Source organism: Vigna unguiculata, chromosome 3, assembly GCF_004118075.2.
Source record: "Vigna unguiculata cultivar IT97K-499-35 chromosome 3, ASM411807v1, whole genome shotgun sequence".
Classification (NCBI taxonomy): domain Eukaryota; kingdom Viridiplantae; phylum Streptophyta; class Magnoliopsida; order Fabales; family Fabaceae; genus Vigna; species Vigna unguiculata.
Genome location: NC_040281.1, coordinates 48,572,989 through 48,599,877, shown reverse-complemented (window position 1 = coordinate 48,599,877; position 26,889 = coordinate 48,572,989). Strand labels below are relative to the sequence as shown.

General features: G+C 31.0%; 3 protein-coding genes and 3 non-coding genes across 6 annotated transcripts; 3 read left to right on the top strand and 3 right to left on the bottom strand.

The window, feature by feature from the left end:
• Nucleotides 1–201: 201 nt before the first annotated feature.
• Nucleotides 202–1,057, bottom strand: LOC114175504 (expansin-like B1). Its single transcript, XM_028060260.1, has 3 exons — nucleotides 893–1,057; nucleotides 488–799; nucleotides 202–387 (listed from the first exon to the last, which is right to left on the bottom strand). The coding sequence occupies exons 1-3, from the start codon at nucleotides 1,055–1,057 to the stop codon at nucleotides 202–204; spliced, it is 663 nt and encodes a 220-aa protein (XP_027916061.1).
• Nucleotides 1,058–6,478: 5,421 nt separating this feature from the next.
• Nucleotides 6,479–6,550, top strand: TRNAE-UUC. The gene has a single exon. It is a non-coding gene; the product is annotated as a tRNA-Glu (tRNA).
• A 381-nt stretch (nucleotides 6,551–6,931) lies between these two features.
• TRNAE-UUC lies at nucleotides 6,932–7,003 on the top strand. Its single transcript has one exon. It is a non-coding gene; the product is annotated as a tRNA-Glu (tRNA).
• A 157-nt stretch (nucleotides 7,004–7,160) lies between these two features.
• Nucleotides 7,161–7,232, top strand: TRNAE-UUC. Its single transcript has one exon. It is a non-coding gene; the product is annotated as a tRNA-Glu (tRNA).
• Nucleotides 7,233–10,702: 3,470 nt separating this feature from the next.
• Nucleotides 10,703–12,257, bottom strand: LOC114177005 (expansin-like B1). Its single transcript, XM_028062221.1, has 3 exons — nucleotides 12,044–12,257; nucleotides 11,786–11,898; nucleotides 10,703–11,378 (listed from the first exon to the last, which is right to left on the bottom strand). The coding sequence occupies exons 1-3, from the start codon at nucleotides 12,174–12,176 to the stop codon at nucleotides 10,881–10,883; spliced, it is 744 nt and encodes a 247-aa protein (XP_027918022.1). The 5' UTR covers nucleotides 12,177–12,257; the 3' UTR covers nucleotides 10,703–10,880.
• A 10,643-nt stretch (nucleotides 12,258–22,900) lies between these two features.
• Nucleotides 22,901–24,244, bottom strand: LOC114179186 (expansin-like B1). Its single transcript, XM_028065427.1, has 4 exons — nucleotides 24,055–24,244; nucleotides 23,837–23,943; nucleotides 23,423–23,737; nucleotides 22,901–23,312 (listed from the first exon to the last, which is right to left on the bottom strand). The coding sequence occupies exons 1-4, from the start codon at nucleotides 24,188–24,190 to the stop codon at nucleotides 23,115–23,117; spliced, it is 756 nt and encodes a 251-aa protein (XP_027921228.1). The 5' UTR covers nucleotides 24,191–24,244; the 3' UTR covers nucleotides 22,901–23,114.
• Between the last annotated feature and the right edge of the window lie 2,645 nt (nucleotides 24,245–26,889).

Below are 26,889 nucleotides of genomic sequence, written 5' to 3'. Positions count from 1 at the left end.
AAAAAAAATATATAAACAAGATTTGTCTTCAAAGTAACCTTTATTTTGTTCTTATATAATAGGAAAGTACAAGAATCCCCATTATTTATTCGAGCCCCTTAAGACAGAAACATGGACACAGATTAAGAATAAACAGAAAAACAGCGGAGCTTAGAGATTTTATTGTAATATGTTGCTGGGATCGAAAATGAATTTCTGAGTCTAGTAAAGCTGAAGTTTGGTGTCATAAGTTGCCCCAGGCCTCCAATTCGCAGGGATAGGGATGTTTGGTATCATCCAATTAACGCCCACTTGAAACCTCAGAAGAATTGAACCTCTCGGTGGGTTAGCAAAGTCAAACACTGCCCCATACACTCTGCGCAGGGGTTCCCATCGTTGTTGCCCTTTCTGCACAACATTTCAACAACAAAATTCAGATTCAGAAATCGTTGTGTGCATGCATGCGTTAGCCGAATATAATATAAGTTGACATTATATACATATATACCTGCCACATTTCAACAGCATTGACGTCGTATTTTCCGTTTACATTCAGAATCGCAACAGCCAAGTAACCAGGGTTGCTGCTACTTTCCTTGATGTGAAACAAGACGTTGCCGATGAACGTACATGGAACCCTTCTGTATTCAATCTCCACTGTACCGTATTTCTTAAGCTCTGCAGATGCATTTTGATTGCGTCCCAGTCTTGAGAACGCCTGTGGGCTCATGATGAAGTCCGTTCTGTCTCCATAACCCTGGTCCGTAGCAACCAGGAATGCTCCATTCACATCGCACACTTCTGTTATTTTGCACTTTACCTGCACCATCATCATTCATATTTGATCATTAGTGTTTAATTTGTTATTGATACATAATCAGTGAATTAGGAAATTGATATGTGTGATAAGTACCTGATAACACGTGCCACAACCAGCTCCATTCCTCCATAGCCCAGAGACCCCTGCCACTCTTGAATAGTTTGGGTTTCTGTGTACTACTGTTACTGATTTTGAATGGAAAAATCTATGGTTTAAGCCATTTTGGATATATTTTATGGGAAAATAATACTTTGACATTCTTAAAAAATACACGTTCAATTACCAACCCAGTTTAATAATAGAATAAGGTGTATTAGAATTTAAAGTTAAAAAACAGAATGGATATAATTAAAACGTTATTACTTTAAGTGATAAAGTATATATTTTTTTTCTGTGGATGTGAAAGTCACCACCCTATTTTAAGTTTGAATCCAACTTGAAAAGCATGACTGAAAATTGGTTCGAAGCTAAGTTGTACGTAGATCATTCCATGCCCACACAAGAATATAATAAAGCACGAGTAATTACTAACTTATGTTAATATTATTAGACAACCTAATTGTTCTACAATCTACGATAATTCCATTTGCACGACCTGATCCATCAGCGAGGGATTAGAACTCGCCGAGATCGTGATAATTCATAAATCTGGATACTAGGATATATAATGATCAAAATTAGTTGTTTAATCCTTTGTACAATATTCATTGTGGATATAAAACCGTATCTAATACAACCACTCCACTTGAAAACCTGTAAAGTCACACTAATCAATCACTATAAGATTTGTAATCCACCAACAACCAGCACAAGAATGAATTGTTTTACAGATTTCCTATTGGATCAATTCGGGTGGCTATAACGAGTCAATTTTGATAAAATTTGATAACACTGCTGGTAAATCTCGTCTCATTTTTAAATAATAAAATGACAATGTATGGGCAAGGCATAACATATGTTAAAGGTACCCTTTGGTTTTGACCCAAAACCAAACCTTTGACTTTCTTATAGTTTAAAAGCATGTATTTAATGAATTCTTCCGTAGATTTTTCTGTTCAAAACCAGTTAACGGGTATTAAACTTACACAAAATGCTTACAGAAAAGGAAAAAGAATAAAAAAATTGTGTTAAAACCATTATCTTTCGGTCTTATTAGACAAAAAAATCAAAATACTCACTCTCTCAACAATCCCATCATCATTACTTTCTGTTACTCATTCCTTTCATTTCTTTCTTATCACTATATTTGTTACTCACTTAATCTTCTTCTTCTACTGCTGCCATAGTCACTGCAATGATGGGGTTCCTCTACCTAACCAATAAATTTCCATTCAACATGGAATAATCAACAAAATTCATTTTCCACGCAGCAGTTCGTAAATTATTCTGCTTCTAAAACTTAATCCATAATTGTTCTTTCACTCCAAAGTTTCTCTATTGCTATTAATTTATTTTCTTGGATTAAAAATATTAAATATCTACCTTGCAAACTACAATACGAGCCTTAGTTTATGTAACAACATCAACAACCAATGGTAAAATAAAACAAGAAAAATCTTAGCGTCAAGGATGGCATCGATATATTTTTCAGATCATGAACCCTTAACGGTATCTGCTGTTGTAACCAACCGTCTATGACATATCTGTAACCTATCTCTTCACTTTCTTCAAACATTTACTTACGTTGTCCATTCTGCAGCATAACAATTAAACAACATCTAATTCGCGACTAAAAACGGTAATTGCACCGGTCTTCTCACTTAACAATAACAAGTGATAAATATTATTATCTCTCAAGAAACTTTCACACTCAATGACTCAATTGAACTCCAAAATTGACAAAAATACAATATAAACTTTGTATTTTTATCATATATAATTGGTGTGCAACAAAAAATTAATACATTATATTTACAGTTTGTCAATATTAAACTTCAACTACTTCATTTTCATGCATTATAAATTATCTCAATTTCATATTCATATTATATTTAACTCTGAAAAATACACGAATCCTATTCCAAGAACCTTTGACTTTATGATCACCGATCAAGTTTCAATTCTTTGAATGCTGTATTAATTTCAATAGTCTAAGATTACTAATGAATCACACGTACACATACACACAATAAAAATAAAAATGAAAGTAAAGATAGGAAATACGTCTCTCAATACTCGAATAAATTTATTGTATGTAACCTTAGCATCATGCTTCTGATACACACACGATAAAAATAAAAATGAAAGTAAAGATAAGAAATACGTCTCTCAACACTTGAATAAATTTATTGTATGTAACCTTAGCATCATGTTTCTGATATGTATATTTATAAACTTTTACAAATAATATTATTTGCTTTTATGAAATTTCTATGTTGTTTTCTTTTATTAATTATAACTTTTGATATCAATTATTTATGTAACGTCCCATTTAATTATTAAATGAAATTAAAGGAAACGTCACGCAAACGATAGTGCAGTAGCGCAGTTTTGGGGTTCTTAACCCAACCCCTACAACCTGGGCACACCACGATGCCAACGGAAACCAGATACAAGTCTAACAAAGAGTGTAGAGTAGGAATGCGTAAAGCGATACATGGGCCATAGCCCTAAAGAAATCATGAATAAGATAAATCCAGCCCAAAAGGCTAAGCAGCGGAATCACCATTTCCTTGCTGACCACGAGAACCTCGTCCATCTGCTCCCATCAATCAAATTGATGATCATCGCAAGAAAGAAGAACCACATACAAGACAACTAGACAACAAACAGGGTAAGCTAGAGCCAACAATATTTTCATCATACAGTCAAATATACTTTCACCATCCAATATCCATACCACAACCAAGCATGTTATGACTCTTCAATCAATACACTACGACTCGACTCGACTCATCCGGATACGTATAACTTGGTCGGATTCAGCGGATGCCCGCACTTGTGGTGGATACCTCTGCTCACCCCCGAGCTATGTGTTACAAGTGTTACGATGGATTAATTTTCCCTCACCACAAGGTTAGCCCTTAATGAATTTCGGGCCTCCTACTACTCTCACCACAGGAGTTAGTCCGCTCTAGGTGAGACTAACTGACTCCTTAGAGTGTCAAGATGCAACCTTACCTTGAATCCTTACCTAGTTATACAGATGGGGCACCACCATGGACACCCACTACCAGGGGCCATGGAATTACGTTTCGACCACTGAAGCGCGACCCTGAAAGTCTCACCTAGAGACCCCAAGGAATTATGCACTAACACAGACAAAAATACGATCATACAGTCAAATAATATTCACCATGCAAGGGTACATTCATTATGTCAACCTTTAAAGCCGTTACCTTTCACATACCCATTCCAACTCATCATAATCCATTCATGTACATAGAATCCAACTCATCTCATTTTCATGCCACTTTAGTAATACCAATCTTATTTAGTTCACATGCCAAAACTCATACCAAACCCATCATTTAAATTTCATGAATCATGCTACGTATACATCATGCTCCACTATATACATGTCCCGCATCATAACATTCATACCCACCCAAAACAGATCATCCAGAAATAAACAAACATCTCAACACAACACTGTCTCGCCCAACACCTGCTCAGGCTGAGGGGTCTCGCTCAGGCGAGACGTGCTCGCTCAGGCGAGCTCCCCCTTCGCCTAGGCGAGGGCTCGAGAAAGGGAGCAGAAGCACTCGCGGGATCTCGCTTAGGCGAGACCCCTCTCGCCTGGACGAGATGCTCGCTCGTTCAAAAGCCGAGCTAGTCGCCTGGGCGACCTTTCGCGCAAAAGTCCTGGGCGAGCTCCCTGTTCATCTCGCCTAGGCGAGACTGACTCGCTTGGGCGAGATTAACAGATCTCGCCACTATTTTCCTGGAACAGTCGCACCCACCAGTCCACAACAACATATCAAGCCATTGCACACATTCAGAACATCAACCAACCAAGGACTCTCAGCACGAAAGCAAAACAGCAGCAAAAACAAAGTACACGAGTGGGTTCTAGCTTCCCTACCTGGAAACAGAGCCAACCGAAGCCTTGACGACACGACACGAGCACTGCAGCCCTTGGAACGCACTAAAGAGCTGAAAAAGACAGGAGGTACACGGGACAAGGGCGGATTAGTACGAACCCTAACTGTAAAAATACAAAGGAAAGTACTGGAACTCATACGATCTAGAAAAGGGGCACTTACGTGGAGTAGGAACTGGTTCGGAGCTAGTTCGAGAAAGCTTGGAGAGAAACCCTAGCAGAGCGTCCTGTGAGAGCAAGGGGTGACGACTGGTTTTCTAAAAGTGAATGAAAAATGTGAATTTAGGGCAACACGAAGGGTTCTTATATCATGGGCCAGCCTTTAGGCCCACTGCTGCAGGGCAACCCTTAAAATTAAGGTGGCAGAAACAATTGGGCCTTACAATTTAATGTCATATGAATTAACTAATCATTGATTCGTTGGTTTAGGAGTCATATATGAGTACATAATGTTGGAGAAGTAAGAACAAAATTATTCAAGTACTAATTCAACAGTTATAAATGCATCAGGTTTAAAGAAGAAGAGATTTTTCAGAAGTTACAACTTTGATCTCATAATATTAGGATTTCTTCATTTTCAAAAGGTTTAGGTCTTTGACATGTATTCTTATTCAAACACGTCTAATGTATATGTTGGACCAATTTTATCTTTGTTTACTAATCACATGCTAGAACATTTGAAGAAGACCATTTACACCGATTTAACTGAAACTAGCACCACCACCTCAAATCTAATAAGGATAGTAACATAATATTAATCTACTATAGCTTTTTACTAAGAAATACAATTTTACTTGAAGAACAAGAAATTAGAGATATGTAATCTTAAAATAATTGTTTTGAAGCATGTGTATGTTAAGTATGCATTGATTGATGCAAGTGATCATGTGTTTATTTGTTTTTGCCTCTTTGGCAATCTAAATGACATCGATGTATAGAACTATCAAGGAAGATTATCCATGCAATTGCTAATCATGAATAGAATTAAACTAAACCAGGTACCCTTATAAAATAATCATGAATAATTTTATGTAAAAAGTTTGGGTTAGATATGTTTTTGTCCTTTAACTATAAATGAAAATTAGAATTAGTCTTTTTTTGAAACTTTGACACAGTTTAGTCCTTCTAAGCAAATTTTATTATGTTTATTTAACGTTTTAAGTATGTTTCATAATAACACATGAGTTGTTTAACACATCACTGCATTTTTGAGGTATTGTCCGCTTTTAAGTGTAGAGTTCCATCATAGTTTTGTCCTTAAAAGGTGACTTTAAGAGTGAAGGGAGAAATGAGTATTTAAACTGCATTTGACCTCAACTCTTGAGTGATGTGAAACTATTAAGTGTACGAGAACATCTTTGTTTACAATCTCATCCTTTATTCTTTTATATCTTACTTTCATCTATTTTCTTTGACTTAGTTTGGTTTTTTCCTGCACAACATTTTAAAAGGAAAATTAATATAGTAGAAAAATTAAAACAAGAGTCCATTGTTGTCTTGTGATTAGGATATCTAGCTTTCATCTAGGAGATTTGGCTTAATTCTTGACAATAGATTTTTTTATCATTTTTAATTTTTACCAATTAATGGATTCATATATAATTCAATAACTATAGTAGAGAATTTAAGTATAAGAGTCCATTGTCGTCCAGCGGTTAGGATATCTGGCTTTCACCCAGGAGACCCGGGTTCGATTCCCGGCAATGGAATTTTTTATCTTAATAAATTTTTTTATTTTTTATTAAATTTAATTTTATGCTTCATTATTTATTAGCATTAAATGTTATATTTTATAAAATAAATAAAAAGATACCTATTTTAATTCTTATCAATTCCCAATATATATTTTTATTATTTAAAAAATTCCAAAAGAATCAAATTTCTTATACATAATTTAAAAAATAAAAAACAAAACAATTTTCATATAACATAAATAAAAAAATTTCAAAAAAAGTTGGGGGGCCAGGACTCCCCCTTGTCCCTTCATTGGTCTGTCAATACACATAAGTATTTTTTAATAAGTTGGACCATGCATTTGGGTCATGTTAAGTTGTTTTTTTAGCCAACACATAAATTATCAAGAACAAGAGTCCATTGTCGTCCAGCAGTTAGGATATCTGGCTTTCACCCAGGAGACCTGGGTTCAATTCCCGGCAATGGAACTTTTTCTTCGGGCAAATAAAGGGTCATGTTATTTTGTGATTTTGGTATGTGTTTTTTTTAATTAAGTAAACCCATGAGCCAACCCGTTTAACCCACCAATCCGTGGTGGGCCGGGTTGGGTTCAAATATTTTTGGCTCGCTAATTAGGAACATGAGTCCATTGTCGTCTAGCGGTTAAGATATCTGGCTTTCACTCAGGAGACCTGGGTTCGATTCCCGGTAATGGAACTTTTTCTTCGACTTATATGTATTTTAATAAGTTGGACCTTGTATTTGGGCCATGTTAAGTTGTTTTTTTAGCCAACACTTAAATAATTTGTATTTTTGTGATTTTGGTTTGTATTTGGATTGTATTAAAATTTATTTAGATTTTAAGTATAATTATAATTTAGTTTTGACTGAAAAAATTAAAAAAATTGTATTTTTTTTAATTAAGTGAACCCATGAGGCAACCCGTTTAACCCATCAATCTGTGGTGGGCCGGGTCGGATTCAAATTTTTTTGGCTCGCTAATAAGTGAGTCGGGTTGGGTAGGCTCACTAAGTGATCAACCCATGATGGGTCGAGCCGGATTAGGCCGGGTTATCCGTTTTGACAACTCTACCGAGACAAATATAGATCCAATTCTTGAACCCATAAACTTTAAGTCGGTTTTTAGGGGTTTAATATCCATCTTCAAGTATAAGGTCGGGCCATCTTCAAGTATCGGGTTGGTTGGACGGTAAACTAACATAATATTAATATACTATATTTTTTTTTACTGAGAAATACATTTTACTTGAACAATAAGAAATTAGAGATATTCAATTTTAAAATAATTGTTTGAAGCATATATATGTTAAGTATGGATTGATTGATGCAAGCTAGTGACCATGTGTTTTATTTGTTTTTGCCTGTTTGGCAATCAAATGACATCGATGGATAGAACTAACAAGGAAGATTACCTGTACATAGAGATGTCAAAATGGGTTTCAACCCGTGAGCCAACCCGGTTCACCACGGGCTCGAGCCGGGTTGGGTTGAGAAAAATTCAACTTTTTCAAAAGTGGGTTGAACTCAACCTGACTCACTTAACCCATGGGTTAAACGGGTTCGAGCCGGGTTGAAGGTGGGTTGGCCCACTTAACCCACCAAATTTTTTTTACAATTTTTTTTAATTTTTTTAAATTTTCTTTAATTTTTTTTTTAATTTTTTAATAATTATTTACTACTCCTATTATATTTCTTCACAATTTCATATTTTTAAATGCTAGAATGTTGCTTAATTATATTTGAATAGTTTGAATGTTTAATTAATTTGATTGTCAAGTTATATATATGTTGATACTTTAATCTTTAACTATAATCTTTATAGTAAATTACTCAAGTAACCGTCTTACAAACAATTTTTTTTCTAAATTAGCATGAAAACGTTTTTTTATTTATATTTTGTTGAATAGTATGACAAAAAATTTGTAATATTAGTCATGCTTTCTTAGACTAATGGATACTTTCTTGGAAATAATTCTTCATATATTGGTGGTGAGCATGATCAAAACATTGGTTCTTGATTTTACTATGATTGTCATCTCATGGGTTACTTAAAAATTTATTTAAATATTTGAATACTAAAAAAAAAAAAAAATTAGGTGGGTTGGTGAGCCAACCCACTTAACCCTCCAACCCGTGGTGGGTTGAGCCGGGTTGCAAAATTTCTGGCTCACCAAAAAGTGAGCCGAGTTGGGTTCACTCATTTTCAACCCGGCTCGTGGTGAGCCAACCCGTGTGAGCCGGGTTGGTTCACTTTGACATGTCTACCTGTACAATAGCTAATCCGATTGTGGTGAGCCAACCCAGCTTACCATGGGTTCGAGCCAGGTTGGGTTGAGAAAAATTCAGTTTTTTCAAAAGTGGGTTGAACTCAACCCAACTCACTTAACCCACGAGTTAAACGAGTTCGAGTCGGGTTGAGGGTGAGTTGACCCACTTAACCCACCAACATCTTTTTACAATTTTTTTTAATTTTTTTTAATAATTATTTACTACCCCTAATTATATAGGTTCACAATTTTATAGTTTTAAATGCTAAAATGTTGCTGAATAATATTTGAATGGTTTAAATTTTTAATTAATTTGATTGTCAAGTTATATACATTGATACTTTACTCTTGAACTATAATCTTTATAGTGAGTTATTCAATCAACTGTCTTATAAACAAATTTTTCTAAAGTAGCATGACAAAAATGTGTAGTTTTTTTATTTATATTTTGTTGAATAACATGACAGAAAATGTGTAATATTAGCCATGTTTTCTTGGATTATATGGACACTTTCTTGGAAATAATTCATCATATATTGGTGGTGAGCATGATGAAGACATTGGTTCTTGATTTTATTGTGATTGTCATATCATGAATTGCTTAAAAAATTCTTTAAATATATGAATACTTAAAAATAAATACATAAATAATTTTTTATGTGGGTTTGTGAACCAACCCACTTAACCCATTAACCTGTGGTAGGTTGAGTCGGGTTGCAAAATTTCTAGCTCACCATAAAGTGAGCCAGATTGAGTTCACTCATTTTCAACCCAGTTCGTAATGAGCCAATCTGTGTGAGTCGGGTTGGCTCACTTTGACATCTCTAGCTAATCGGGTATTTTGTTCTTGTAAAATAGTAATTAGTTATGGATTAAATGTTATCTTTGATTCGTCACCTCTTAAACCATAGCCAAAATATCTACACAAATTTAATTTGAACTAATGAAACTTGAATAGAGAGTAAATTTAATTTATAAACTTAAATTGAAATGGAAATTATCTATGCATTATTTATATGAGATGAAAAATAATTACGAATTTCCTGTAAAATAATTTTGGAATGAAAGTCTTAGACTTACAATTAACCAGGAATTAGTAGAAATTAACTATGAAATTATTTTTAAATTAATACAAATATTGGATAATTTTAGCTATGCAAGGCCTATAAAGTTACCATGAAAATAATCTAGATATAGAACTATGAAAAAGGAAAATTGAATAAAATATTTCTACAAATTAACTAGGAGTATTTTTCTTCGTTAATTGGCTCCTTATTTTATGCCACGACAATATTGTAGTAATTTCGTTGCCAATTTTGTAGTTAATTTTTTTTTGTTTGAGATTACAAATTACCTATACTAATTAGGTAAATTTTAAAATTTCTTGTTTTGAGATATATATATATATATATATATATATTAATCATCTAAGTGTGAATTAAAAGTTTTACATCAGATAAAATAGACAAAATTAAACATTATATAAGAATAAAGGCACATATAACACTATTCTCTTAAAGTTTTAAAGTAAGAATGGTGTCAAATACTTTATATGTATAATACTAATATCATATATATATATATATATATATATATATATATATATATATATATATATATATATATATATATATATATATATATATATATATATATATATAACTGAAAGAGAAAAACAATAAGAGACTTACTCTTGAGAGAACATACTACTTAAAAAAAATATATAAGAAACTCACTCTTAAGAAAAGATTATTAATTAAAAATAATCTAAATATAAGTAAAAATTTGATATTAAATATAATAAAGAAAGATAAATACTATACAATAAATATAACCCACTAATAAGCATTTTTTAGATTTATTCTTGTAATATTTTGCTTTGATTTCGATAGTTGTGACTTAATAAAACATGTTATAATTATCCGAAACAAACACATTTATTTCATTCATATTACATGTAATCTTAACTGAGAAGTACAGGAATCTCCCTTTATTGTAATCCCTTTCCAAGAACATCGAGTGACACCTGAATAACAGTGCCAATTATTTGCAACATATGTTGTTAAGATTGTGGTTTCTATTTAAGCTGAACCTCGGTGACATAAGTGCTTCCGGGCTGCCAGTAACTAGGAATGACAATCCTGGGGTCCACCCAATCGGACATGCCACTCACCTTAAACCTCAACCTGATTTCCCCACTCGGAGGGTTAGCAAAGTCAAACACTGCTCCATAGTTTCTGTTAAGTGCCTTCCATTCTCCAGACTGCCACAATTCAACCGCAGTGACATCGTTTATTCCGTTCACATTCAGAATTACCACAGCAAAGTAACCAGGGTTGCTGCTACTTTCCTTGATATAGAACACCACGTTGCCGGTGTAGCTACACGGAACCCTTCTGTATTCAATATCCACTGTACCGTATTTCTTAAGTTCTTCGTAAGCATTCTCATCATGTCCCAGTTGTGTGAAGGCGCGTGGGCTCATCACGAAGTCTGTGTTGTCCCCGTAACCCTGGTCTGTTGCCGCCAGGTATGCTCCATTCTCATCGCATAGGTTTTCTATAAGGCACTTTACCTGAATCATCATCGATCGTTTATATTAACATTGCATAATTAATTAGTCAAATAATACGCAAAATTTTATTCACCAAGTAACCTAACTTGTTTTACCAAGGACCTGCTATATTTTTCATGTATAGTTAATTAACATCCTAATTAACTGGTCAAACACTAAGTTCGTGAATTTTTCTCTGTGATGATATTGTCTAATCTCGGGAAGTTGTCTCAGTAGATGTGGAAAGTTCCACGTCGACGTCGATGAGAGATAAGGTGAATTCATTATATATATATATATAGGTGAAGTGCAAACTTCACTTTACAAACCGATTTTGTGAGATTGGATTAAGTTTAAAACTCATTTTTTATCAGAAACATTAGTTACACTGAAAAGAAATAATGAAATTTAAGAAGAAAAGTACGTACCTGATAGCATGTCCCACAGCCAACTCCATTCCTCCATAGCCCAGAGACTCCTGCGACGCTTCCATCATACCAATTCATCTTCCTTCCATATTCTCCAAATCCACAAGCTCCCGCTAAAATATATATGCATATACCATTGTGTTATGTGATTACTTTGTAGCTTAAATATAGAAAGCATCATAAAAGAGAAGCATGCATATTATAAAACAATATATTTATTTAGTTTTCAATAGATAAATAGATAGGAGAGTGACATACTTGGAGTCCCATAGCCATCAGAGGTACTATAAAAGGTTGCTCTGGATTTAGTATATTCCTGGCAGTAACACAGTGCAGGAAAGAGCAGTATGATACAAACAAGGCCAATGTGGTGCTTAAAGCTAAGCTCCATGATTACAAATTAAATTCTCAGGTAGAAGAGAGAGAGAGAGAGAGACGATAAACTAATGAAGTATATGAGAATGGAGAAACAAAGATATGGGGTGATGTATTTATAGTACACAGTCTCAGTTGTAGATACGTATAACATTGTCATACACCCCAGATTTTCTCCACTTTGGCGTCTATTGTACGTGCTAGAAGATTCAGACAATTGGATCAAAGAGATAAGGGTCCTTGATTACCCATAATATCCGAAATAATTTATATAACTACAAACGATCAACCCCTACACATGCACTAATTAATATATAGCAATATCATTTATTTAACCTTTTAAAATAATTCTGTAAACTGTCATTTTTATTTAACCCTAAAAAATAATGATTTTTCTTCTAAATAAAGTATCTGATGCATCATATAAATTATTTGGGCATATTTTAATTATTGTAAGTTTCAGATGACTAAAAGGTGCACGCGTTTTCTCTCACTAGACCACGACTGTTTCACTGCGGGTTAGGTAATATTTGTGCGTACCTTAAGACAAAGTAAACTTGTATGCATGTTTGAGATATATGTTAGCATACGTGGATAAAATGAGGTTGATTTTCTAATTGTCTAAATTCTGATCGGATGAAGATTGGATAACATTGAATAATGGAAACAATACACTCTTATGTATTTTTATATTTGAATCCTTATGTTATAAGTATGAAATATTGACCATGTTTTGTGGACCAATGTTTATTAAAAAAAATGATTTATTACTTTCGATGACAGTTTCCTTTCCGGTCAGATTATAAATATTTATTTTATACAGTTCTTCTAAATCACCTTAGAGCACTCTTTATTGATGAAGTCAAAAATGTTGAAAAGAAAATATATAGGTAAATTATTAGTATTATTTAAATACCATTGAACAATCGCATTACGCAAAGTAGTATATATATATATATATATATATATATATATATATATATATATATATATATATATATATATATATATATATATATTTGTCACATCTTGTAAGACTCATTTCAAATTACGTTTTCTAATTATTCCAAAATAAATATTATAAGTTAATCTTATCGAGTAGCAAACATTAACTAATTATATGAAAAATAATTATGGGAAAGATTTTTTTTACCATGATCAAATAAAATATTTATCATTTAAAAGGAAAATAGTACTAAAATACATAATATATTAAGCCAGATTGAAATTTTCTTAGTTGATGAGACCTCCCTAGTCATATTCTAGGTTTTTCTTTTTTACATTAATAATGGTATGAACATTTTTTCAAAATTTTATATAGGTAAGTTGTGTCTTCACTGTGAAGAAATTGTGCACGCATAACACGATTTCAGAGTGAAATCATGAGCGTATAACACAACTTTAGAGTGAAGTCTTGCTAACTCTATGCGACATCAGGAAGAGAGGAGAAGTCATGTCACAATTTAGAGTGAAATTGTGCACATATGACACAATGATTATCTTTTTATTTGAACTAAAGTCATGCAAAAGTAATATGATTTCAATGTAATCTAATATGAATCGAAGTAATCAGAATTGGCACAACTTTAGTATAATTAGGATAAGTGTTTAGTATAATTAGGATAACTGTCTGGACAAAAATTTAAGGGTCCAACTTATATTTTTTATTTATAAATTATTTTTTTTAATTAAAAAATAATTTTTATTTGTTCTCATCATTTTCTCTATTCAAAGCAAACACACATGATAGTAGAATCTAACAAAATATGACAATAATATATATGAAAGTCAAACATAAAGTTTATCATCGACAATAATTATTAAAAAAAGAAAAAAAAATCACATTTAGTCATAGTGTTGCTCTACACTATTTCAATGACTTAAAATCTTCGGTAATTGAATCATAACTAAAGTTTGTTGCAATGTCCCTTTCAATATATACTATCATACTACTTGTTAAGAATTTAGCTTCCATCTATTTCTCAACCCGTTCTTGATTAGTTTTATTATAGAAAAATATCTTTATGTTGTAGTTATAGAAACTTGAAGAGTCATGATATGAACCCCATTTATAATAAGTCTTTCGTATCTCGTCAATTTGATTTGGTGGGTATTGCCACATTTGAGGACGCTTTCCCAAATCACGAATCACGTTCTAAAAATTTTTCAAATTCATTATATGTAAATCTAGGAACTTTAGAGAGTTTTTCTCATTTTTTTCAATTCTTTAATTCTCATGAAGTTTCTTAAGTTTAGCTGCCGTTGATACATTTTTTTCATCTTCATCACAAGTCTTCCTCTTGAAAAAAAACAGGGTTACATATGTTTTTAGTCCCTTAACTTTCAGTAAATTTTAGAACTAGTCCATTTCGAAACTTTGGACCAATTTGGTCCTTAATCTTTCGAAATACATGGATTTAGTCCTTTTAATCAAATTTTGTAAAGTTTATTTGACATTTCAAGCACGTTTCATAATACTATTTGACTTAACATTAAAGCAAAAATGTGTCAAATAGTATAAACAACTCAAAAACAATCTTGAAATGCGTACGAAACATCAAATAAACTTAATAAAATATGATTAAAAGGACTAAATCCACGTATTTCGAAAGATGAAGGACTAAATTGATCTAAAGTTTCGATATAGACTAATTCAAAAATTCACTGAAAGTTCAAGGACCAAAAACATATTTAACCCAAAAAAAAAATTAATTTTTTACTCTTTATCGTAAATTTTCTAATATGAATTTGTCACCTCTCACCTATTTAGGAAAGAAAAAATTATGAATACCCCAACCTAAATCTCAAGACCAAAACTCAATATTTTAAGAAAATTAACAACTTCTAAATGATTAGTTTCTCTTACCTTAAATAGATTCCAAATATTGCTCTTCCCTTACACAAACTCCTCCCTTACACAACTTTAAAGCCTAAAATAATTCCCTCTACACTAAGAACACAAAGAAGAGTTCGATCAATAATTAGATCATGATTTCATTATGTGTAGCAAATAGAGATCTGCCTATAATGTAGAAAAGTCACATACAAGAGGAAAACATATTGTTTCGAAAAAAAAAGTAAAAAATCAACCTACTCAAAAGAAGAGACTGTTCAGTCCAAAATGTTCCTTATAAGTCCTTAATTTCGTCTTGGTGCAATTTGATTTTGAAAATAATGAAAGATTAAAGGTAAAAATTGAGATAGAAAGAAGATATGAGAAAGAGGGGTAAAGATAAAAGAGAAACCAAATAAAAGAGAACAAGAAAGGAAAAAAACATAGCTTTCAGATTTTGAAAAAACTTTTTTAAACTAAATTAACATAAATAATAATATATAAATATATTTTTAAAATATATATAAATTTATAAAAAAAATATTGGGAGAGTCGTGACTCCCCTCGATCCCTTAAAAGGACCACCTCTAATTAGGATACACCGAAATCGTGCCAACCCTACACAACTTCAATTCTAATTAAAACAAAATTAATCATAAGTCATATTTTACCCACATGACTTCTCTTCCTATCAAAAATTGTGTGATCAACATGACTTTACTTTTAAAAGTTCAAAGTTGTGTCATGCAGACACGATTTTTTCATAATAAAATTGTGTAATGCAAGCACAACTTGTTCATATATGTAAAATTTTTAACAATTGTCCATTTTGATAATTTATGAAAATTATATCATTATAAAAAATCCATATTTTACCACCTTACTTATTCTCTCTCCCTTTTCAACCCAATTCAATAACTTTGTGAGAGAAGTGATATGATGAATTTTAATAATTTTAAAGGTAATTTAAAAATAAAATCAAGCTTAAAAATTAAATTTATTAACCAAGCCATGGGGCATTTTATTTAAGTGTGAAGTAACTACAAGAGTTTTATGTATATAGATAAGATAATATCTTTAGTGGTGTGATGTGATTAAAAGTGATTAAAGTAATATGTTAAAAGTGAATAAAAAAGTTAGATTAAAATATCATTATCTTACTATTTTATATATGTTTATATACATCACATCAGACCCGTTATAGTTTATTATTTCAAAATCATGATTGTAAGATTTCAAAGTGATTAACATATTATAATATGATTTTTTGACTTCTTTTGTTCTTACGAATATAGATAATTTTAAATTTTTTTTATCTTCATCACGGGTTAGAAGAAAATTATTAAATAACTCTAATTTTAGATATCATAATTAGTTGTTATAATAACTTATTTAGACACAAATTTATAAACTAAAAAGTATTGATATTTAATTCCATGTTATAAAAAGAAATATAATTGATTTGTGAATTTTCTAAATCGGCCTTTAATATTAATTAAGAAGATTTTAACTATCAATGAATTAGTGTTTGAATTAATATTTAATTTTAAATTAAAGATCTTCAGTATAAGAATTCATATAGACTGATCACCTAGACATTTGTATTGTTATTACAAACTTCATAATCATACCTATGTATTTTACTTCCATGAGCCCATATTATTAATTGTATCATTCGTTTGGTCTAAGTTGAGAAATGGTCTATGCCAACCAGTGGCGGATCGTACTGGAGACCAGGGGCATGCCCCCAAAATTTTGAATTTTTTTTTTAAGTTATAGGTAATATATTAAAAATTAATAATAATTAAATTAAATATTTTTATATTTTTTAATAAAATATAACATTTAATGTTAATAATTGTTTTTGAAAAAAATATTTTTTCTCTCTCATTTTTCACGTGTTCTCTTTTATTTTTGAAGACAAAAAATAAGGTAATTATTTTTGTCTGATTTGAAAGTAAAATATTAATTTATTAATTTATTTTTTGAGGATCTTATATATTAATTTTTTATTTTATGAACATAGAAAAAAATGTATTGTACATGTATTGTGTGTTTTTCTATAAGTGGATTTTAATTGTGGTTTGATTATCATTGATTTTTCATTTAATTTTTATGTCTTTCAATTTTTTATTAGATTATGATAAATTATATTTTAGTCTTATTTTTTAATAGGTATATTGATGAAGAATAAAAGAATAGATTCATTTTTTAAAAGTGATAAAAGGAAGTTACATGTGAAGATGAATACAGGACAAATTCAACCTTTTCAGATATTCTGAAACATGATACTAATGATCCAATTCTTCAATTAGAGGAGCCCTTTCTTAAGGTTTAAAGAATTATAGGTAAGGAGTTTCATATTAATTCTTTGGAATGTGATCCATAACAAAACTTTGTCAAATACGGGAACATCCAATGAGCCAAAGAGATGAAATTAGAAGAACTTATTTAAAATGAGGTTCATATCAAATGCAACTTGAAAACTATCCTTAAAGGAAAAACATCCAAGGAGATTTCAATCTAATTGGTTTAAAAAATTTTCTTCTTAGCTAGAGTATTCCACGACTAATGTTGGAGTTTATTGTTTGACATGTTATCTATTTAGTTCAAAGCTATCATCCTAGGTCAGATGTGTTTATTAAAAAGGTTTTAGATCATGAAAATAGGTTAATGCAGGAAGAAAATGTGCATTTCTCAACTACATTGAAGATAGTTCTTGCTCACCGCATAACAATGTAATGAAAGTAAGTTTGTGAAGACTTGTTGAATCAATCTATATATATTAATAACATTATAAACTATAACAATACAATGAAAACTCGTGTGATTTCTATTTTAGTTCTCGTTATACTAAATTATATATTTATTTTTCATTGTATTAGTAACAATAATTAAATATATAAATTTTTAGTGTATTATTTTGGTTTCTCCAATCATGTTGATCAAAATTTGCCACTGATGTCAACGCTAAACATTGCTCGTTTAGTCGTTTGTCATGCCAAAAGTTTTACTACTCCCATAACCAATTTTCCAAAATCAATTATCTTCATTTTTTGTGATACATATGCTTTTTAAGTCTCTCCACCATACAGATACAGATTCAAATTTAGCTCATTCCGAAGGCTTTTCCCTCCTCCACCCTATCCTTCCCGCTATCTTTTTTTTTTTTTTAAAAAAAAAAACTATATGTAACCCCATAAGAAACTAAATTGAAGGATACACACCCTTGGAACAAAGGATAAATGTTTATATTTTTCTAAAGCCAAAATTTTCTTTTATGTTACATGGGCGATATAGTACGTAAAAGCCATTTACTTATATCTATTATAACTTAACTTAATTGTAATTAGTCTACTAAATCTTTGTATTCCTTGTTTGGTGCAGAGTCATATATTTTTTACATCTACACAAAATCTAAATAAAAAAAGCATGAAATAATAAAATTATAGTTTAAATGCTATAATATAAATAGATAATAATGAAAGGACGCACACGCAACTAGGTTGATTATTTCTTTTCTATACAACTAGGGTTTGTTCATGACTAAAGGTCTACTGCCAAGAAAATGTTTAAATGTATAACGTGCAAGTTTACTTTGTTATAATGAACCCACAGATTTATTCTTTTGTTCCAACGATCAAATCGTAATTGCATGGTGCTGGATCAGGTCAAATAGAAAATCTCATTGTATGAAGAATTAGTCGGTTATGACAATGTTAACGTGTAAGGCAAGTATCTATTATTATTATTATGATTAATAATTGCAGTTGTTTCTGTTAGTCGTTGTAAATTTTTTCATAGATTTTAAACTATTTGAGAGTTTTTAATTATATTTTTGAATTTGTATTTATTTTTAATTGGATCTTTTTGAAATTAACTGTCGAGGTTATGGGTGTTGCAGTAAGATTGGTACAGAATAATGTTTAGAGAAATTAGTGGAAGAGACATTTTAACAAATTTAATAATAACAAAAAAGAAAATCATTTGTTAGTACTAAAAGGTTATTTTTTACATGAATATGCACTGGATGAAGCGAATTTTGTGACGTGGCACAGGTGTCACTCGAACATATTATAAGGTGCAAAGGTACAACATGAACATTTTTTTTTTATCGCAGGCTAATATTGACTTGGTTAAAATGAAAAGGTATAAAAGATACCTGATATAGAATGCAACATTTTAGTCCCTAATTTTTTTAATATCCTCTTTTTATAATATAACATTTTATTGTTTTTTATGATATTATTAAAATCATGTTGTGGCAATGTTGTTATGAGATATGCTAATGTGGCAATCATTTTATTGTTTGAGCCAAAGATTGGGTGTGGATGCATTTGAGAAATACCTACAAAATTTATTTGTTTAATTAATATAGAGTAAGTTCAAGCTTTAATGTGAAAGACTAGTGTCTTTTTTGTATAGGTATAAACAATTCAAATTTGATGGCAAAGAGGAAGTATAATAAAGATATATCTCAGAAATAGACATGTCAAAATGAGCCAATCCGGCTCACACGGGTTGGCTCACCACGAGCCGGGTTCAAAATGAGCGAACCCAACCCGGCTCACTTTCTGGTGAGTCAGAAATTTTGTAACCCAGCTCAACCCACCACGGGTTGGTGAGTTAAGTGGGTTGGCTCACCAACCCACCTAAAAAAAATATTTATTTATTTTTTGTAGTATTCAAATATTTAAATAATTTTTTAAGTAACCCATGAGATGACAATCATAGTAAAATCAAGAACCAATGTTTTGATCATGCTTACCACCAATATATGAAGAATTATTTCCAAGAAAGTATCCATTAGTCTAAGAAAGCATGACTAATATTACAAATTTTCTGTCATGCTATTCAACAAAATATAAATAAAAAAAAACTATACATTTTTTTCATGCTAATTTAGAAAAAAATTGTTTATAAGACGGTTACTTGAGTAATTTACTATAAAGATTATAGTTAAAGATTAAAGTAACATATATATAACTTGACAATCAAATTAATTAAATATTCAAATAATTCAAATATAATTAAGCAACATTCTAACATTTAAAAATATGAAATTGTGAACAAATATAATAGGAGTAGTAAATAATTATTTAAAAAAAATTAAAAAAAAATAAAAGAAAATTAAAAAAAATTAAAAAAATTGTAAAAAAATGTTGGTGGGTTAAGTGGGCCAACCCACCTTCAACCCGGCTCGAACCCGTTTAACCCGTGGGTTAAGTGAGCTGAGTTGAGTTCAACCCACTTTTGAAAAAGTTGAATTTTTCTCAACCCAACCCGGCTCGAACCCGTGGTGAGCCGAGTTGACTCACAGGTTGAAACCTATTTTGACATCTCTACTCAGAAATGAAGAACAGAACAAAAAGTTTGAGGAAAATAATTTTTTATAAAAAAATTTTAAATCTACATAGGTTATAATAATTTTAAAAGTATATTAACACTTTTTTTATAAAATAATTGGTATTTTAGTCTTTTATAAACTCTTTTAAAATAAAAAATCATGAAAAATACATAAAAATAAAATTATTCACAAAACTGATCGATTTTTACGTTTAATTTTTATAGATCAGACGTGAATTTAGTAAAGTAAAAGACCTTTTGTATATTAGTGTGACCTTGATCAGCCTCATTTGAATTTCTTTTACTATTTTCTATTTGTTATTATAACCGATCAGTTGTTATAAGTCTTGCATAATAAACTCTAACTTTCCTTGTTCTTCTTATCTACCATTTTTTTTCCTTCTCTCGATTTGTTCACCAATAAACATGTTACTAAACTTTCTTAATTTAATTTGGGTAGGCAAGAATGGATATCTATAGCTCTTCTGTGATCGATAACATTGGAGATTTATTATTATGGATGTTAACGAGATGGGTAGGGTATAGATAGTAGTTCCCTCATACCCTACCTGTCGGATAAATATCCTTGTACCTATATTTATATTCGTCAGGTATCCATTATGTAGGTACCCACATAATTTTTTAATATCCACATGTACCCGTAGGTATTTTAAAAAAAAAATATTTAATAATATATCTTAATCGTAAATTCAAATAAAATACAATATATAACATTCATAAATTTTAAACAAAGTCCAAATAACTCATTTAAATAGTGTTAAATGACAATTTACAAAGAAATGATTTTTTTTAAATTAATTGATAAAAAAATAACTCATTCAAAATCAATATGTTAATATTTTAATCATGTTTTTTTATTTTCTTAAATTTAAATTAGAGTATATCGGGTATGGGTATCCACGGATACGGATACTATGATACCCGTACTCGCCTCGGGTGCTAAACCTTTGGAAAACTATGTTGTTATATTTGAAGGTGTTATTTGAATGTTGGGATGTTTGTTGGATCTACAGCTGGAGGCCAACTTTTATGTTTAGACATCACTTCTCTTGTCTATGATATATAAAACTACTATATTTTCTAATTCTAGAATCTTTTATGAGCTATAATTAAGTAGACAAAATTGTCTACTGCATTGTTTACACGTAGAGTTTAGACGTAAGTCCTTACATCAATCAATATATGTTAAAATATTTAATGATAATTTTTAGAAATTAAAATTATTTTATATTTTTTATATATTTTTTATATTATAATGTTACCTACGAAAAGCTTCGTATGTAAATTACCTGTGAAGGTTGTCGTAGATAATTACCTACGAAGATACCTACGAAGATCTTCGTAGGTAATTTACATATGCAGAATGTTGGAAATAATTACCTACGATAGTTTTTCTACGAAGATTTTCATAGGTAAATTATATACGCAAAATGTCGCAGATAAATTACTCACGACAATTTTCGTAGATAAGATACCTACGAAATATTTCATAGATAATTGTAGTTGTAAATTATCCACAATTATTTTCGTAGATAATCATGTTCGTAGGTTATTCGTAGATAATTATCTACGTCTTCCTTTTGTAAATAAAGTTACCTACCAGTTCAATACCTACGAAATTTGCTTCGTAGGTAATTCGTAGATAACATCGCATTACCTACGAAAAGAAAACATTACCTACGAAAAATTGGCATAGATAATAAGTTGATTTCTTGTACATTAACATGCAGGTATTAAAAATATTCGTACCCATTACCTGCGAGTATCTATTTGCAATATCTATTTCTTACCCGTTACGAGTTTTTATTTGTGGATACTTATGGATATGAATTTTTTTAACATGCCTGACACTACAAGAAAAAACAAGTTAGAATAGTGACTTAAAAATGATAATAACTTATGAAATTGGTGTCTAAGAGATGATTGACTAAAAATAGTGGTTCATTAGGAAAGATTGTTTAAAAACCCTCTTTTATTAAGTTATCATAACAATACAAACCATAATACAGGGAGGCATTATAACCAAAAAAATTCCGTTGATATAGTATAAAATCAATATATATCTTACTGTTTACATAATACATCATATTTACGATGCTTATACGTGTATAGCTGTGGGCACAAATCGATTGACTATTCGTTAGTTTTTGACTTTCTTTTTGTAGTGGTACATTCTATCCAAAATAAAGCAGCAGAGGCGTATCCAAATAAGCAAGTACAAGTTTATTCACAAAGTAAATAAGCAATCATTACCCGCAAAATAACCCCCCAATCTTTTGCACATATCCAATATTTGCGTGTTCTTCTTGCCATCATTTTTATCGGTTAAGTTGAGTTGAAGTTTCATGCCAGATAAAAATAAGTATAGTGATTGATAAAAATACAATAAACTTACTTTTAAAATTTTGAGTTGGAAAAGTGTTATTTTGATCTTGTTTAAGACTCATTGATATTGAATTTCTCGGTATATCTCCCTTCACCTAAAACCTCAGTGATTAGGGTCCAATAGTGAAAATAAAAGATCAGAGATTAGATAGCAATAAAGGAGAAAGGAGATGCTACATTTATTTTATCCAAATTCATGTGATCTAAGATGGAAAAGTACACGAATTCGACTTATTTTAGTCCCCAAGAGCAGAGACACATACATCAGTAGACACAAACATTCTTATATAGTACGACAGTAACTAAACAGAAACAAATTGAATAGTAGTAGAGCCTATCTAATTGGAATCTTGAAGTGGTTTTGTGTTCCTAATTAAGCTGCACCATGGTGTCATATGTTGCTCCGGCCGTCCAATCACTAGAGATAGCATTCCTGGACTGAACCCAATAAATCCCTGCACTGCCACTAACTTGGAACCTCAAGTACATTTCACCACTTGGTGGGTTGCTATAGTCAAACATTGCCCCAAAGGCCCTGCGCAATGGCTTCCATTCTTGGCAATCTTGCTGCAAAATTAGCATCATCTCATCGATCAAGTTTAGAGTTGTGCTTTTTAGTACAGAAAAGACAAAGCTTTTCTATTTAGAAATTGTTGTACTTAGAGATCAAAATATACCTGAAACAACTCGACAGCAGTGACATCGTATGTTCCATCTACATAGAGAACCACGACAGCAAAGTAGTCAGGGTTTCTGCTGTGTTCGTGAACCTTAAACACCACATTGTAGCCAGAATAACTACACGGGACCCTTCTGTATTCAATATCCACCACACCATATTTGAACAACTCTGCAGATGCATCTGCGTTGCGTCCCAATCTCGAGAAGGCGCGTGGGCTCATGATGAAGTCTGTTCTGTCTCCCTCACCATAATCTGTTGCCACCACGAATGCTCCATTTTCATCGCAATATTGTGGTATCTTGCACCTGGCCTGAATCATCATTCTTTACATTAGCACAAAAATCAATAATCTTTTTTTTTTATTATTACTAATAACTGTTAAGATTGTTGAAAAGCGAAAGAAAATTACCTGATAGCATGCTCCACAACCGCTTCCATTCCTCCATAGCCTTGACACTCCTGCCACACTTCCATCATTCACCGTTCTTCCATATTCACCAAAGCCACAAGCTCCCTCTGAAAATAATAATGAATTAATGATTATTGAAAAGCATGCAAGATGATTATTGAAAGATGCAAACCAATGTGGTTGATGGAATGAGGTAGCTAAGTAGAAGAAGGTGTTACTTGGATTCCCATAGCAATCAGGGCTGCCATAATATGTTGCTCTGGAGCATGTAAAAGTGTCCTGTGATATACACAGTGCAGGTAGAAGTAGCATAACAGAAAGAAGGCCAAGTTGGTGCTTAAAACTAAGTTCCATATCGAAAGGAGAAATGATGATAGAATGGTTTGTGATATAGGAAGCAGAGATATGGGGTGATATTTATAGTAGTGGTGTGATAGTTCACTTTTTCTCCCACTTGAGGACTATGGATTGGATAATGATGTGTATGTATTGAATCAGCTTATTCATACATATTTCAATGCTGAAATGCCGAACTTCATTCTCTCGTAACAGTATTCTGGGAAGGTCCATGCACTTGCAGAATCAGGACAAAAATATTTATTCATAAACCATAACTTGGTCTTCAAAATGTATACTTTAATAACTGAAAGTAAGAGTGAAAAGTGTATATTTTGTTTCACATTTCAAAAGGATACTATTTTTATTTAATTATGTTTCATTTAACTTGCTATTATTACTTCGTTGTTTAGACTTACACATTGACAAACTTTAACCTAAAAGTTCTTAAAGAGAAAAATAAAACGAATATTTTTACAAGTTATAAAATTTACTTATACGAAGTGTAAAAAATTTAGATAAGTCATATTTAAAAACTTTTACCAATTAGCTTATACATAAATTAATTTGAAGAAACTAGTTTCAATTTGTACTTCCTATTTTTTTTTCTCTTAAAATTTCTAAGGAAGAAGTTTATCCACCTATATTCTTAGTTTTCTTTTTTTTTTTCTTTTATTAGGAAGATTTCACATATTTTCTGATTTTATGTTAAATGATACTCATACTTCATCTTTCTCTTGTTTTAAAATAGACACACATCTCATTAATTTTTTTTATGAAATAAAATTTTATTTTAATTTTTTCATAGAATTTTATCTTTTCTTTAATAAATTAATTTCTTTTCTGTTTTTTGAATTAAGTGATACTGGTCAATCTTATTTTATTTAAAGATAACGTACTCATTAAAAATACAAAAATAAATATTAAAGTTTTAATTTTTATAATTATTTATTTAAATTATAGTTAATTTGAAATTTTAAAATAAAATAAAATAAATGAGCTTCACTTAATTAAAATATATATGGAGGCTAATTTACATTAAAAAAAATTAGAGAAGATATGAATATATATTACTCTGTTAAAAACATGAATGTCTATTTTAAAATTAGAGGAGTGTGATTTAACATGACTTCAAGAGAGCTAAGTTCAACTTTTCCTTTTTATTATAAGGCAGATTTATGTTGATGAAAGGTTTTTTAAGTTTTCTTTCACACGAGTTCTCATATCTTCTTTTCTTGTTTGAGTTTTATATGTTGCATGTGACATTAATTGTCCCGAGCCAGAGGTCAAGTGTATCGAGTCATAATCGAATCGTAGTGTTTGTACTATTACACTTTTAAAATAAAAAGAGTTATGTCCTGACTAATAACCATAGTTTATGACTTAGTGATAAACTTCGATCTAACATTATATTAGTCTTATGTAATAAACTTATTAATTTTGTTTTTCTAAGTATTATTTCAAAGAATTTATTATATCTTGAAAATATATATATATATATATATATATATATATATATATATATTAGTGTCAATATCTTTATATTAATAATAAATATTTAAGAATTTTAAATTAAAAATTTATATAAATAAACTAGCTATAATCTTAACATTAATACAAGTAAGGTGAACAATTATTATAGCTTTTATAAATAAACTTAGAAAGATTTAGAGTTTAAGGTTTGATGAAGATATAAATAAAGGTTAAAATACCTTTTTGGTCCTAATTTTCGTAGTGTTTGTTGCGGATGGTCCTCATTTTGACAGAATGTTTAAAATGGTCTTCATTTTTTACTGAATGTTTAAAATGGTCATCATTTTCGCAATTCGTGTTTTATTTGATCCTTTTTTGTAACGTCGTTTAAATCATTAACGGAGCATTGTACAGGTGACACAGTTTGTATTAGGATGTGTTATGTGTACTGTACATATGGCTAATTAACGTTAATTTTTCAATTTAGGGGAAATTTTGCAATTAGGGAAATTTCTTCATTTTCGCCTTTCTTGAGCTCGGATTTGCAGAGGAAGCAGCTAATACTTGTCATTTCATCATTGGATTGCAGTTACTCTCTTCATTTCAATTTTCTAGTTAATCATCATCAACGAGTTAAGTGGGTTTAGGGTTTCATACCAATCTGCTTCAGGAGATCCATCTACGAAGAAATATATCAATCTATCACATCTTTCCAATCAATGGTGAAGTCTTATGGGAAAGAACTCCTTACCCTGACGTCCATCCACCACATATGATGATCTTACCAGAAAGACCCAAGAAAGAAAGAAAAAGAAGGTTGGAAGAGTGGGAGTTGAGAAAGGATAACATACAAATCAACAAAGGAGGTCATAGAAAAAAATGTAGCATATGTCATCTGATTGAACATAACAGGAACAATTGCCCAGATAAGCCTGTGGATGAGCAGACTGCAACACCTGCTGATACTGCACCAGATGCCCAAACTACTGAGAATGCACCAACTGCTAAAATTGTTGAGAATGTACCAACTGCTGAAACTCAAACAACTCAATCACCAAGGAATGAATTGGAGAGTCAAACAGCACCACTACCAACACGAGAAGAACCATCTCAGCAATTTATGATGAAATTACAGATTAGGAGGAGGCCATGATAGCAGCTACAAACGTCTTAGTTATTTTTTGGAATTTCTGATGTAGAATTCATTATTGATGTACTGCATTTTGACTTTCCTTAAACTTCGT